Genomic DNA, 13,790 nt, shown 5'->3' on the forward strand with positions numbered 1-13,790 from the left:
GGGCTGCGCCCGCTGGGTGGAGGAGCCAGAAAGGGCCACCCTCACACAGGTGCAGAGGCTTGGACCTGCCTCCCTCCCCAGTCCCAGAAACAGATCAGCAAGAGGTCAGGTATGTTTCATAACTAAAAATTTATTAAGGAAACAAAACCAATGCTGCAAACGGGACAGAAAGGAGAGATGGGTCTCCCTCCCGACCACCCAGTCATCGGCCTTCTAGCTGGGGAGAGAATCTTAAAGGAGAGGCCGGGGACCCTGTACTCCAAAGAGCCCAGTCTTCTGAGACTCTAGGGGACTCCCACCCCCAAACTATTGGCCTTGGCTCCCCTGCACGGTACCCCATCGCTTCTGGCATAGTCCTGGGCCTCAGGGAGGGCAGAGCTGTGCACCCATCCTCCAGGCAGGCTGTGCAGTCAGGCCATGGGCTCTGGGGTATCCCCCACTGGTCCCATTAAGATCTGCCCCTGGCTCCATCAAAAACCCTGTCTTCCCCTAAGTTGCCCTTACCTCTGGCCCTGGATTTCAGGAACTCATTCTTGGTAAGGAAGCCTCCCCACTGAGGTACCAGCTAAAGGGGCAAGGAAGGGGCCCCTGTGTCAGTTTTTCCGGGAAGTGAGGGCAAAGCTAGAAACCAGGTTAGGCGACGTTGCCCCAGGCACTGGAATGCCTCAGGCTGGGCTGTCCATGCCTGGAAGTTTCTCCCAGCACAGGAGCCGAGGGTGGAAGGCCCTGGGTGTGAGAGCTGTACTAGGTTCCTGCCATGGGTAGTAGAGAGGGAAAGTTCAGAGTGAGAACCCCTATGACGAGGAACCGCGGTGAAGAAATGAAGGGGATCAGGGAGGTGAAAAGGATCAACTAGAAGGGGAAGGAGGATGAGGAGCTATTCTGGAGGGAGGGTAGGTGGGCAAGGAGGGGTGAAGGGGGAGCTGAGGAGAGTCAGGACATTTCCTGAAGAGGAAGCTAGACTGAAAGGCCAGTGAGGAGAGAGGGAGCAGGTGGAGGCCACCTGAGAGCACGGGCCTGAGACCAGATGCCCCTTTCCTCTAGACTCATGACTGTCCACGGGGAAGCAACTGGCAAAGTGTGAGGGACCCAGGTTGATAAGGGCAGGAAGAAGAGCAGCAGGAAGGGCGTGTGGTAAGTCTGGGGTGGATGGTAGAAGAGGTGGGGGCCCAGGGCTGCTGTTAGGGACATGGTGTCTAAAAGCCAACTTGGGTCCATGGGCGAGTCCAGACCTCGGGGGAACTGGGGACATACACCCTGGGCACTTCTTCCTGACATAACCAAAGCCTCTTGAACACATTCAGGACAGAGGTTCTGAAGATGAAAGGGACCTGTGATTTCACTGCATCTGACGGAAACTCTGGACCCCTGCCCTGTCTCCACTGGAGAAAGTGGCTGCGTCCCCAGGCGAGAAGGCCCTCCCCCAGCCTTGGAATGAGACGGGGGAGGGAGAAAGGCTGAGAGCATGGGCGGCCTATCTGGCTTGCCCAGCTGCTGTTGCTGTAGCCAGCCACCTCCCTGCTAAATCCTGGCAGCCCAGGAGGGTCCCAGCAGCTTCTGCCCAATCCTTGGGAGGGGCTCTGTGAGGAGCAGCTCCCCCACAGCATGGCCACGGCGTGCGTTGGAAGAGGATGGTTTATTGTCTGGGTGGATTGGTGGCTCAGGCACGTGGGCATCTTCCGTGCTACACTGGGCGCCTGGTGGCCTTTCAGGAACGGTTCCACGGGGGGGGCCCCAGTGTGGCTCCCTCAGCCCACTTGAGCCCATGTGAGGAAGGCTGGGATGTCCCGTACAGGAACATTCCTTGTGAGCGCCTTCACACGCAGGTTCCGGTCATCTGTCAACAGCACCACCTCCCGCAGTAGCCGGATTGGCTCCTCTGTGGGCATGAGAGAGCAGAAGGCTGTCACTGAGGACAGGAGGCAGAGGGCTGGCTGCTCTTCTCACCCTGGAGAATGTGGTCCTGGGGAGGGGGTGCCACGCTAGCCATTTCTTGGCCCTTCTACCAGTCCTTTCCTCCATCCGGGCTCTCAGCCCCGGGGACCCTCCCCTGCTGGCTTAGAGAGGGCTGCACTGGGCTTCTGCCTTGACTCCCGCCTCCCATATAGGACTCTCTTCTGCCTAGCTCCCAAAAGCTGCCCAAACCCACCAGCCTTCCAGGACCCTAAACTGAGGGAACAGAAGCAGCCCCTTGACCTCTACTCCTTTTTACCACATGGCTGGCCCCCAGATCACAACACTGCTCTCCCCAAACCCCACTTTTTTTTTTTTTTTTTTAACAAGTCCCTCTAAAAGCCAGCAGATTGAAGCTTTAGGCATCCAGAGGCAGAAATCTAAAGATGGAACAGAAAATGTATCCGGGGTTTTCCAGATGTGGGGAGAGGGGTTAGCTTAAGGGAGCCCTGAGGAGAGGAGAGGGTAAGGGTCTTTGCAGAATTGTGCCAAGGGCACACCAAGGCTTTGGCCAACCGATCGCCCCTGCTAAATAACAGTAATCCATGTATACAGGCGAAAGTCTCTAAGAGGACAGAAGAGTAAAAAGGAAGAGTAGAGTTAAGATGATGATCCCAGTTCTCAGTCCTGCACCCCAGGGAAGATCTGTGTATCCTTCCAGGTTTCTTTAGGCACATTTACAAGTACATACACTTGGACGTATAACCTTTTTTTCTACATCATCATGATCATATTAGCCACACTTTCAGAGTAGATACTTAAAAGATCTTTCTATAGTGGCACAGATATCTTTCATTCTTTTTAGATGACTTTTTTTTTTTTAGCACAGTCTCTCCACTACCTCTCTTTCCCTAACTCCCTAATCTTTAACACATTGGAGAGAATTTAAGCCAGGGACAAGCACTCACACAAGTGACATCCCTACCCTGACATGCCTGCTTAGGTGGCAGGTCTACTCCTCACTCCCAGGCTGGGCATTTCCTGACAGAGGTCCAGGTCCGGCAGACAGCAAGGCACAGGAAGTGTCCTGCCGTGCTCACTGACTGCGTGGGCTGGCGGGGGTGGGGGGCTGCAAATATCCATGTCTGACCTGAGCAGTTTCAGGCTTGCCAGCTCCAGGCAGGGAGGCTGAGAACTGGCTTTCAGCCTGGGGAGGAGTTTGGAGGATTCGGGAGGGAGAGGTTTGGGGGGTTGGTGGTGGTGAGAGAAGAGGACAGGAGGAAGGAGAGTCTGAAGGGAGGCAAGGGGCTCTGGTGGGCAGAGGGGAGAGGAAGGTGGCCTTGGGTGAGGGATACTCAGAGACGACTCAGCTGCCTGGGCCGGGCCCCTCTGCAGATAAGTGTGGCTGGGGTGGTGGTATACAGGGCTGCGTGGGGCTCCCGGCTGGCTGGCTGCGTCTGTCGCAGCCCCACCATTCCTGCCCTGGGCCTCAAACCAGGAGCGTCCCAGGCCTTAGGTCAGCTAACCAAGGCCCAACATTGCTGGCAGGGGTCTGCAGGGGTTTCTGTGGATCCTTTGAGACATTTTTCACAATAAACATCCTCTGTTTTGACACTGGTAACTTCACTTTGTTAGAAACCAGAGACTGTCATCTTGTCAGGCCCCATCCGCCATAATCCACGATTTTAAAATTCAACATCGTTTACACATAAACATTTAGTGACGGTTTCTCTGTGAATCTGACAAGTTAATCTGCTAAGAATTCACACTGACAAATGAGGTTTGATTACACCAGCCATTGCTGATGTAATTCTGATAGGGGCGGTCCCCAGGATGGCAATGGGTTCCTGTAGGCTGTTTGGGGTGAAGTCAGGGGTGGGAGGACTAGTAGGGCCAAAGCCAAAATGTGTCCGTTCTGAGAAAGAAAGTTCTGAGGCTGGGGTGGGGCCCAGCAGTCCTGGAACCACACTTCCCAACAAGGCCCTCAGCAATCCTGCCTACCTCTCTCTCAGGAGGTACCCCTCTAGGAAGCTCAGGCTTGCCAGCTCCAGGCAGGGAGGCTGAGAACTGGCTTTCAGCCTGGGGAGGAGTTTGGAGGATTTGGGAGGGAGAGGTTTGTGGGGTTGGTGGTGGTGAGAGAAGAGGACAGGAGGAAGGAGAGTGTGAAGGGAGGCAAGAGGCTCTGGTGGGCAGAGGGGAGAGGAAGGTGGCCTCGGGTGAGGGGATACTCAGACTACTGAGCTGCCGGGGACAGAACATAAGCTCCTCTGTTTGGCTTAGCCAGGTCTCCTTTTATCACTTTAATGCTCATACCTGGTCCTGAGGGATATGGCATGCAAACCTGGTGGCAGGACAGGACCTCTCTTGAGCAGCAGCTGTGGGCTCGTAACCAGCCCCTAGTAAAGAGACTCATGCAGGAGTGAGGGGCTGTGTCTGTGTGGGGAGAGGACGCAGGAGAGAGTCAACTCCCAGAGCAGCCTGAACACAAGGGCTAGAAACACGGACAGAAAGGAGAGAGCAGCAGAGACGGAAGGGCAATGACAAGAGACCACTTGTAGATAGAAACGAAACGGTGAGAACTGCCAGCTCTGCAGATGACACAGAGTTGGCAGGTCCTAGGAATTCCTTCCAAATGAAAAAAATGCCAGAATCCTGGGAGCCAGGAGCAGAAAACCCTAGTGTCACTGACCTGTGGGGTGATGCATGAAGGCCAGCTCAGGGTTGAGGGTCAGGTGGTCAAGCGCTTGGGTGAGAATCCCAGAGTGGGCCTTTGGCCCAAAGATGAGATTCTGCTTACCCCAAAAGGTCCTGAAAACCGGGCTGAGGGCTCACTCCTCAAGCTCTCACCAACCTCCAACTCTAGCCAGCCTTCAAAGTGCTACAGTGACCAAAGAGACCAGGAAGCAAAGCCCACTATTCACTGGGGAAGTGCCTCTGCCCCAGGCCTGAACTAGGGTAAACACTCAGGGGTGAACGGAGAAGATAGGAAGGTAAGCATGGCCAAGAAAGGGAAGTGTGCCCCAGGGACCCCTGGGGGCTGCCCTCAGAGCTGCAGAGGGCTGGGCTCGGGAGACCATGGCCAGAACCAGCTACAGTGAATCATAAAGACATTCTTGCTGTCAGATGGAACTCACTGAGGACACCCAAGAAAGGAAATGGATGCATGCTGGGTGAAGAACCTCGTGGCCTAGGGCTGGGCTTCCTGTGCTAGGCTCATCTCTAGTTGGCCCAGGGTGCACCTGGCATTCCCTGGGGCTGGGGGAGCCAGGACAGGGAGGTTGGGCCTCAGGCGTGCATCAGCCCTGAGCACTGATTCCTTAGACTTCCCAGGCCAGAGTCAGTGGCGCCCTTCTCAGGGGCTGAGGATGGGTAGGACGAGGTAGGGCAGTGGGGATGGAAGATCCCAAGGCGGAGGCAAAGCTGTACCTTTGCTGGTAGGCATAAAGTCCTTGGCCTTGTCTTTGCAGTAGTGGAGGCAGCAGGAGAGGATGAGATCATCGTTGTTACCCTGGAGGAAGACATGTGTGAGAAGCAGCACTGGGCAGAAGGGGGCGCCATGTGGAGGAGGAGGAGGGATCCTCTGCCTCTGGGGCCCTGGGCAGGGCCACCTCCCCGATCCCTCTCATGCGTGCCCTGGCCCTGCCTGGCCTGGTCTGACTGTGCCAAGAGTGATTTAGGGGAGAAGGAACTCCCCCACCTGGGCCCCCATGGTGGCTGGCCCTCAGCTGCCCAGGCTGATGGGCCTCCTTCAGCCCTTCCTTCCTGGAGACCTTGTTCTGGAAGCTGGCTGTGGGCTTTCCCTTCCTGCCACGGGGTCTCACCAGCTGGCCAGTGATGTCCTCACTGCGGAAGGCGATGGATTCGAGTTCATTGCCACGGCTGGTCAGGGCTCGCAGGCAAGAGTCCCGACTCTCGAATCGCTGCTCGAGGAACTCGATGGACTTGCGGGCCTTTTCTTGTACCACACGGGCGTAGCCCCCAGCCCGGTGGTCTGTCTCCTGCCCCTTGGCCAGGCCGTCCAGCTCATTGATCACTGATGAGACAGAGCCCCACAAGGTATCAGCCTCAGCAATGTGCTTTCATCCTAGGCCTCTGTCCATTCACTTTCCCAGCCAACACCTTCCCAGACCAGAATCCATCCTTCCCCCACAGGAGCCTTCCCATGAAACTAGGGCCGGAGGGGAGCCTGTGGGGGCAAAAAGTGTCTCGAACTAAACTAGGGCCGGAGGGGAGCTTGTGGGGACAAGAAGTGTCTCGAGATTTCACAGGGCTCTACTCCCTGTCTCTTCTCCTGGGCCCTGCCCTCCTCTTGGGAGGAACTTAAAGGAATCTTCTGGAGCTGCTGTATTTAGAGGAAGAAATCTGGTCCCTCTATTGCGTTCCTTGGTTACAGGACTAACATGAAAGGGTCCCTCAGGAGAGTCCAGGGTATGCAGCAGCTCAAGGGAAAGGGAGGCGTCCTTCCTCAACTCCTTGGGCCCCACACACAGCAGTCCAGGAGGGGTAAAGGTCCACCCCCAGCCCCACTGGTGGAGTGCAGGGAGGCCACCATGGAGGAAGAGGCAGTCACAGCCTCATCTGCAAGGCCCTGGTATTCCTCAAGACCAGAACCGTGGCACATCTGCCTTCTCTGATACTGCACGTGTGTGCGTGTGTATGTCTGTGTGCGTGTATGTGTGTGTGTGTCTGTCTCTGTGTGCATGTGTACGTGTGTGTGTATGCGTTGTGTACGTGTGTGTCTGTATGTGTATGTGTATGTGTGTACGTGTGTGTGTGTGTGTGTGTGTGTGTGTGTGTGTGTGTATGTGCCTGTCTGCCTGCCTATGTGTCTGGGACATGGCTTCATTTTCTGGTGAAGATTCTTTCCAAAATTCCAGCCAAAAGCCTGAGGTCAAGTGGGAAATATGTGCTCCTCGGGGGCTCTGGGAGAGTTTGGGGTCTGAGGCCTCTCCTTAGCGCAGTGATTCATGGCTCAGGGAGCCGGCGTGAGCATGCTGTTCCATGGTGAGCCTGGCACTCATTGTCTGGGTATTCGGAGACACTTTCTGGAAAGGGCCCATGTGGGAACACACACACACACACACACACACACACACACACACACACACACACACACACACACACACACACACACACACACACACACACACACACACACACACACACACACACACACACACACACACACACACACACACACACACACACACACACACACACACACACACACACACACACCCCCCCCCCCCCCATGCTTTCGGCACCCTGAGGCTGCAGTGTCCACACAATGCATGGCTGAGGTTGGGAAGCAGTGGTAGATGGGTGTACGGTACAGCAAACAACATCAAACAGGAAAAACGGGTATTCTATCCCAAAATCTGCTTTCCTGCTTCCAAACTAAACAGGCTTCAAAGAGGAAGCTTGTTTGTGCTTCTGCACCAGAAACAAGAAGGGAAAGCTGGCGGCTTAACCCTTTGCTGCTCTGGGCACAGGGCGTGAGTCCACCAAGGAAAGCATCAGTAAACAGGGGCCCTCCTCTTACAGCCCCTGGGAGAGTCCAGGGGCCTGCCCAGCTGAGGCAGGTCCAGAGAAGCTGGCCTGTATGGCTGTAGCACAACTGTCAGTTCCCAGCACCCTTAGGCGTCGTCTCTTTGTCCTGCATGTATCTGCTGGGTTTTCTCATATGTTTGCTCCCTCCCCACCGAATCCGGATTTCCTTACTAAACCCTAAGCTCCTCAGGGCCAAGGGCTACAGCCCTGCCTTTCACTGGATCTCCCAAGAACAAGCAGACTGAGCCCACAGCCTGGGGTACGATCAGTCCTGGTGACGAAAAACCCTGGTAGCCTGGGACGGCGTCTGAGGCACCTTCCGGCTCTTAGGGGGCTCCTGAAATGTCCGCAGCCTCTTTCAGTTGTACCATTTCCTGACCATCTAGCAAAACACTTTCTTTCCCCTGAAAAGCTCCTAGGTAGGAAAGCAGAGAGACATATGACCTGGCAAGGCAGCCCGCCCCAGTGAGGAGAAGGGAAAGCCTGGGACAATGTGATCGTTTTGCTGCCCTGCCTTGGTGACAGAAACTGCTCTACTGTTGAAGAGCAGAAAGCCTTCCCTTAGGTCTAAGGGCCTGGATTTAAGAGGTTCTGGCCAGGCCACATGGGGAGGGAAGGAAGACGGGGAGGGTGGAGGCAGGGAGGAGGGCTGCTTCAGTGCCAACATTCTCAGGTGGTGCTAACGTGTTTCCCACAACCCCCCAGGGTTCTGCAGCCTCTGCAGGGGCGGATGTTTCCTGCCCTTTGTTTCCACCCCCATCTGGCACTAAGACACTTGGGACTGGGAGGGAAGGCCCAATGGAACATCTTGGCATGGATGTCAAAGGTGGCTTGGCAGGCAGACTGCCAGTCTGGTGGCTTTTCCAGAAGACAAGGCTCTCAAACTTGCTCCAAGTAGTTGCTGAGAAGGGGATGTGCAAACGCCTGGGCCTCCCAATCATCTCCTAGACCCTCTCCCTCCGCAGAGGCCATCAGCTAGATACAAGCCCAGAGCCCAGAGCCCACCCTGAGGCTGACCCACCACAGAGCTCCAAGAACTAAGGGTACCCAGACAGTCCCGTGGAGACGGCCCAGCTGGGCCTCTCTGGCTAGAGGGTGGGAAAGCAAGCTAGCTGGGTCCTGAGATGCTGACCCTGCACCAGCACCAAGGCCCAGACAGTGGTAAGGGCCCAAGTGGTAGGAATCCACAGGCATGAGCCAAGGGCTTGCTCTGGAGGGTTCCTGCTGCCCTAGCCTTAGGGTGACACCGGCCAGAAGAATGCTACCTCGAACCAACAGAATGATCATGAAAAGCTACAAGACAATCAGACCAAAGGCATCTAACCACTTCAAAATCCTCCCAGCCTCCCTGCCAGACCACCCAGCAGCACTGCCGTTATCTGCCAGGGCTGAGTGTTTACCAATAACGGGAACCAGCTTTGCTGTTTTACTGCAAGCTTTATAAGGATAAAAACAAGGGCTGGGCTCATGCAGCCTCTGGTTGCTGGGACACAGGAGTCCATTTGCTCAAGCAGTTTAAGCCGTGGATCAGCCATGATAATTTGAACTGCTTTGATTATTAAACAATTTTCTTTGCCCCACGCATTCCCTACTCCCCTACAAATCCCATCTTACACACGCACAGCAGGGCTCTGCCTGCCTGGCCCCCAGGCCGTGGGGCGTGTGTGGAGGGGGCTGCTGTGCACATGCAAGGCTGCTCTGCCCTTCCCGCCTGACTCACCGATGAGGGGCACCACCAGGATGTACTTCCTGCTCTCCAGCAGCCGCGCCAGACTGGCCAGGTGGTCAATGAAGCCGTTGGTGTCTGGTACGAGGAACAAAGGTCTGATTTCGAGCTCCATCTGCCTCATCTGACTGTGGTCCTCTAGGACAGCCTACGGGGACAGAGTGGTGAATGAGCCAGACAGCGAGCAGGCAAGCAGGTGGGTGAGCCAGGGCCCTGACACTACGGTGTGTCAGCATCCTGCCCCTAGGAACCTCTTCCCCTCCAGAGTAATAACCAGTCCCCGTCAGGCCTGAGGGATAGGCCCAAGGGCTGAGCATAGCACTGCAATAAAAACAGAGGTCAAGGGGCCCAGGGAATGGCATGGGTAAAACCCTGCCTAGGGCTGAGAAAGGATCCTGAGGATATTCAAAATAACAGGTCTCTCAAAGTAAGACTGGGACTAAAATTCAACAAGGGCGAATTAGGTTCCTTAGATATGAAAGTGGTTTCACGTACATTATCTAGAAAGCCTACAGAGGAGGTACTTTTCAATCTAGACATGAATATGCAAACAGAATCTGTTATTTTGACTTACTTCACTGTGTAGCTAAAACAAAACAAAACAAAACAAAATAAAATATAGCCTGGGCAACATGCTGAAACCCCGTCTCTACAAAAAAAAAAATTAGCTGGGTGTGGTAGCACACGCCTGTGGTCCCAGCTACTTGGGAGGCTGACATGGGAGGACTGCCTGAGCTCTGGAGGCTGCAGTGAGCCAAGATCACACTGCACTCCACCCTGGGTGACAGAACGAGACCCTGTCTCAAAAAACAAAAACAACAACAACAAACAACGAACGATGAAGTTAAACTCAAAGGCTATACAAAAAAGTGATACTGACAGCTAATAATACGAAATTCTCCTGCAGCAGCAGCCGAAGTCTGTGCAATGTGATGAATTAAGACGCAACTCATGTGTCTGCAAAGAGCAACACCCAGGTCCATCACAATGGCCCATCACCTTGCCCTTGACCAGCGCAGTTTCCTAAACACGGGTCTTTTCTGTTCTACTTCTGCTCCTTTGCCATGAATCTGTACAAGCTACACTATTATTTACTCGACGTTTTTCTTTAAACTGACTTTGTCACTTTTTTTCTTAGCCTCTTCTTCAGCAACCATATCGTGGTACTAAGCAACTGACAGCCTAGTCATATGCTTACTAGTGCAAGCTAAACTGCCAAACAAAAAGTAGACAGAAGAATAAAAGCAGAAGAGTCTCCTTGGCCCCACTGACCCACCGCCTCCTCTAGCGCCTCGCACCAAGCACGTGGCCCAGCGCTTGCCTTCCCTGTGGACTTTCACATTTCTCAGGGAAGTTCCCGAGAGATGCACATTTGCGAAAGGCCGATTTTCTTCTGTGACAGCCTTACACGTGTGGCAGCGGCCCTTCGAGACCGGCTCTGGGTATGTCTGTCACTACAGAACATGGCCACTACTGTACTGCTTCCTCTTCTGGGGACCAAGGCCAAGAATCGAACTGATCTGCTGGCATCTGCCCAGACAGCATGCTCCCTGAGCAGGGAGGTGGAGGGCACCCACACAAACCTGGCGGGGCCAGGAGGGCAGGTCCCAGCCCTGTCACACCCTCTCATGGCCTTCTGCCACAGAGCAACTTGCAGAGACCCAGAGGCAGGCACAGGGCAGGGGAAGTGGACGTGCGTGCCAACCGAGATGGGGCCCACGGTGCTGGTCCTGGCCACCAACAGTCAGTGAGGAGGCTGCTCAGGTTTCACTGACAATGACAGTAAAACTGAAAGGGCATGCCTTCAAATGATGGGGGTGGCTTCTCTGTGACCTGCCAGGGACCTCTCCCTATGAGTAAGTTGTTGCTGCCACTGCCACCACAGCTGGTGAAGGCACAGGCTACAGGACGCTGGCAGGCATGAGAAATGCAGCTCAGGGGCCCGCTCTGCTGAAGTCTTCCTACTGATCTCACCTCATGAGAGCAAGGTGCCACTACTGCGGGCTACCTTCCCATGGGAGGTGGGGTCACTGACCCTCTGCATAGGGCTGCCATCTAGAGGGTGACATGCATTCCAACAAACCTGGCTTGGGCATTTTGTAAGAACAGGAAATGGTCCCTGCTCAGGTTCAGTAAACCCCTCTGCCCTTTCTCCTCTTGCAGAGGAGCATCAGCACTCTCGTTCCTCATTTCTCAGGCCATGCGCTCTCCATCTAGCTCTTCTGCTGCCAGGCATGCTTTCCTGGTACCGTGGCTCTCAAATCTGTCTTTCTGGGTGAGCAGGGACAGAACAAGCATGGCTTAGGGAGACTTGGGAGCAGTGGCAGCTGGAGTGACAGGGGCTGGGGGTCCGGCTCTGCACTGCGCCTCTGCCTCTGCCCCACAAGTCCACTCCCATCTCAGTTCTCCTGCCTTGAGAAACGACCATCCAGCCTGGTCTGAATCTATCAAGGAAGTGGAACTGGCCGCCATTTTTTTTTACCCTATGTGAACAGCCAGCTCCTAAGCCCTTGTACCATCCTACCTCTGTTGCTGGCAATTAAGTAGGAGAGCCTTGAAGCCAGGTGGGCGAGGGATGCTGGGGACAAACTGAGCCTACCTGTGTGTTCTGATGGCAGGACAGAAGAAAAATCTAGAAGCGAGGTCCAGAGACGCTCTAACTTTCCCGGGTTCTTAGCTCTGGTTTGCGGCTAGAAAGGTGAATAGGCCGCAGCCTTTCAGAGGGGGCTTCCCTGGGTGTGGGGTGGGGCCAAGCCCCGTGAGGGTGCTCAGAGCTGTGCTGCCATCATCCGGTCCCAGGGACGCCCGCAGACAACTTCCCTTAACCTGACTCTGCCCAGTGAGTCACCAAGCAACTGCTTCCTGTTCCCCGCATGCCCTCGCGGAGTCTCAGGAGATGAGATGAAGCTGCTCCCTCTTCTCCTGGGGTACCGGTGGGCCTCTGGGGGGGTCACACCTGGGTCACAAGACTGGCTCAGTCCCCTTAAAAAGAGCGGCAGGCCGAGGAGGGCTTCGGAGTCCACAGGCACCCTTCTACGGGTGTCTGCATTTCCGGCCCTTTCTGAGTGGCGCTGTGTGTGTGTGTGTTTAGCATCTGCCCTCCCAGCTTTTCCAGATTCTACCCGTCAGATTCCTGGCAGCTGTGCACGGCGCCTGTGCCGGCCGTCACGTCCCATTCCGAGCTCTGGGTCGCACGGTAAGAGGAGGACACAGGATGCGCAGGGAGTGAAAAAGTGATGTCGGTGGGGAGAGTGCCAAGTCCCCACTCGCAGCCATGGGACACTTGGGGAGCAGGGGAAGCATGCCGCTGCAGAGTTCAGAGGCCGGTAGTGAGGTTTATTTTTGTTTGTATGAGTAAAAAGCTGCAGAAGCCTCTGGTGGGGGTGAGGGGGGTGCAATCGGAATGCTGTGGTTCAGACAGACTGGCCCTGGCATGAAGTCAAGCGTGCTGACCCGGAAGGAGAGTTCCACAGGAACCTTCTAACGGCAGCTGAGGTTGGGCCACAGTGATCCCTGGATAGTGCACTTGGAACCCAAGCAACATACGGACACTCTGAATCAGATTGGTGGCAATAAGGACCCAAGTTGGCATAAAATGTGGAAGAAAAAAATAATCTCTTTCTGGAAGGTGCTAAGTAACCAACCTTCTCTAAGGTACGGGAGTTTCCTGGAGCAAGCTGGCAGAGAACTGGGAAACAGATCATACACAATAATACCTAAGGAGGAAGCTAACAGGCTTGGGTCTCCAGGAAAAACTTTTGCAGGTTAGGTTCCTTCTCTACGGTGGAGACGATCTTACGATGCTTACCGCTGCAAGCTGAGACACTGAACATTACAAATAACAGCAATTCAATGAGCTGACACAGGAGGTGTGGCACTTGGAGAACCTGGATCATGAAGCAGAGCAAGACCAGGAGAGGGCCTTCTGAGGTCTTCCCTCTGCTTAGGGGCTCCCATAGGGAGTGCGGCTGCTTCCTTCCCTCTACAGGGTGAAGAATCATTCATCACTGAGCCTCTCTGGCCAGAGCAATGTCTTCAACAGAAATTAGAAGCTTTGTAACACAGGAAATTTCCACATTCACCTTATATATGAAAGTACCTAGCAAAGTGCCTGACACCTATTAGTAACTCAACAAATGCCAGCTTCCTTTCTTCCTTCCTAACTCTATTTTTTATTTTCTACATATCCAGAGCATAAATATCAGGGGGAAATCACCAGGAAATAGAACTGGGGATGAGGAGGGGTGGAGCAGAGGACTACTGATGTGTTTCTTTTGTTTTGTTTTGTTTTGTTTTTTTGAGATGGAGTCTTGCTCTGATGCCTGGGCTGGAGTGTAGTGGTGTGATCTCGGCTCACTGCAATCTCTGCCTCCCGGGTTCAAGCGATTCTCCTGCCTCAGCCTCCCAAGTAGCTAGGGTTACAGGCGTGAGCCAACACGCCCAGCTAATTTTTGTATTTTTAGTAGAGATGGGTTTTCACCACGTTGGCCACACTGGTCTCAAACTCCTGACCTCAGGTGATCTACCCGCCTCGGTCCCCCAAAGTGCTGGGATTACAGGCATGAGCCACTGTGCCCAGCATTTTTTTTTTTTAAAAGAGACATGAGTCTCAGGCCAGGCA

General features: G+C 54.5%; 1 protein-coding gene across 2 annotated transcripts in view; it reads right to left on the minus strand.

The window, feature by feature from the left end:
• Positions 1–110: 110 nt before the first annotated feature.
• The window catches only part of SMG6 (SMG6 nonsense mediated mRNA decay factor), a 248,327-nt gene continuing 234,647 nt past the window's right edge, over positions 111–13,790 (minus strand). Inside the window, exons 16-19 of one of the 2 annotated variants that reach the window (XM_054535167.2) lie at positions 9,164–9,317; positions 5,715–5,926; positions 5,320–5,401; positions 111–1,879 (exon numbers count right to left, since the gene is read on the minus strand). In XM_054535167.2, the coding sequence (XP_054391142.1) occupies positions 1,749–1,879; positions 5,320–5,401; positions 5,715–5,926; positions 9,164–9,317 (579 nt within the window). In that variant the 3' untranslated portion in view covers positions 111–1,748. 2 annotated transcript variants of the gene reach the window in all.

The sequence above is a fragment of the Pongo abelii genome, chromosome 19, assembly GCF_028885655.2.
Source record: "Pongo abelii isolate AG06213 chromosome 19, NHGRI_mPonAbe1-v2.0_pri, whole genome shotgun sequence".
NCBI lineage: Eukaryota > Metazoa > Chordata > Mammalia > Primates > Hominidae > Pongo > Pongo abelii.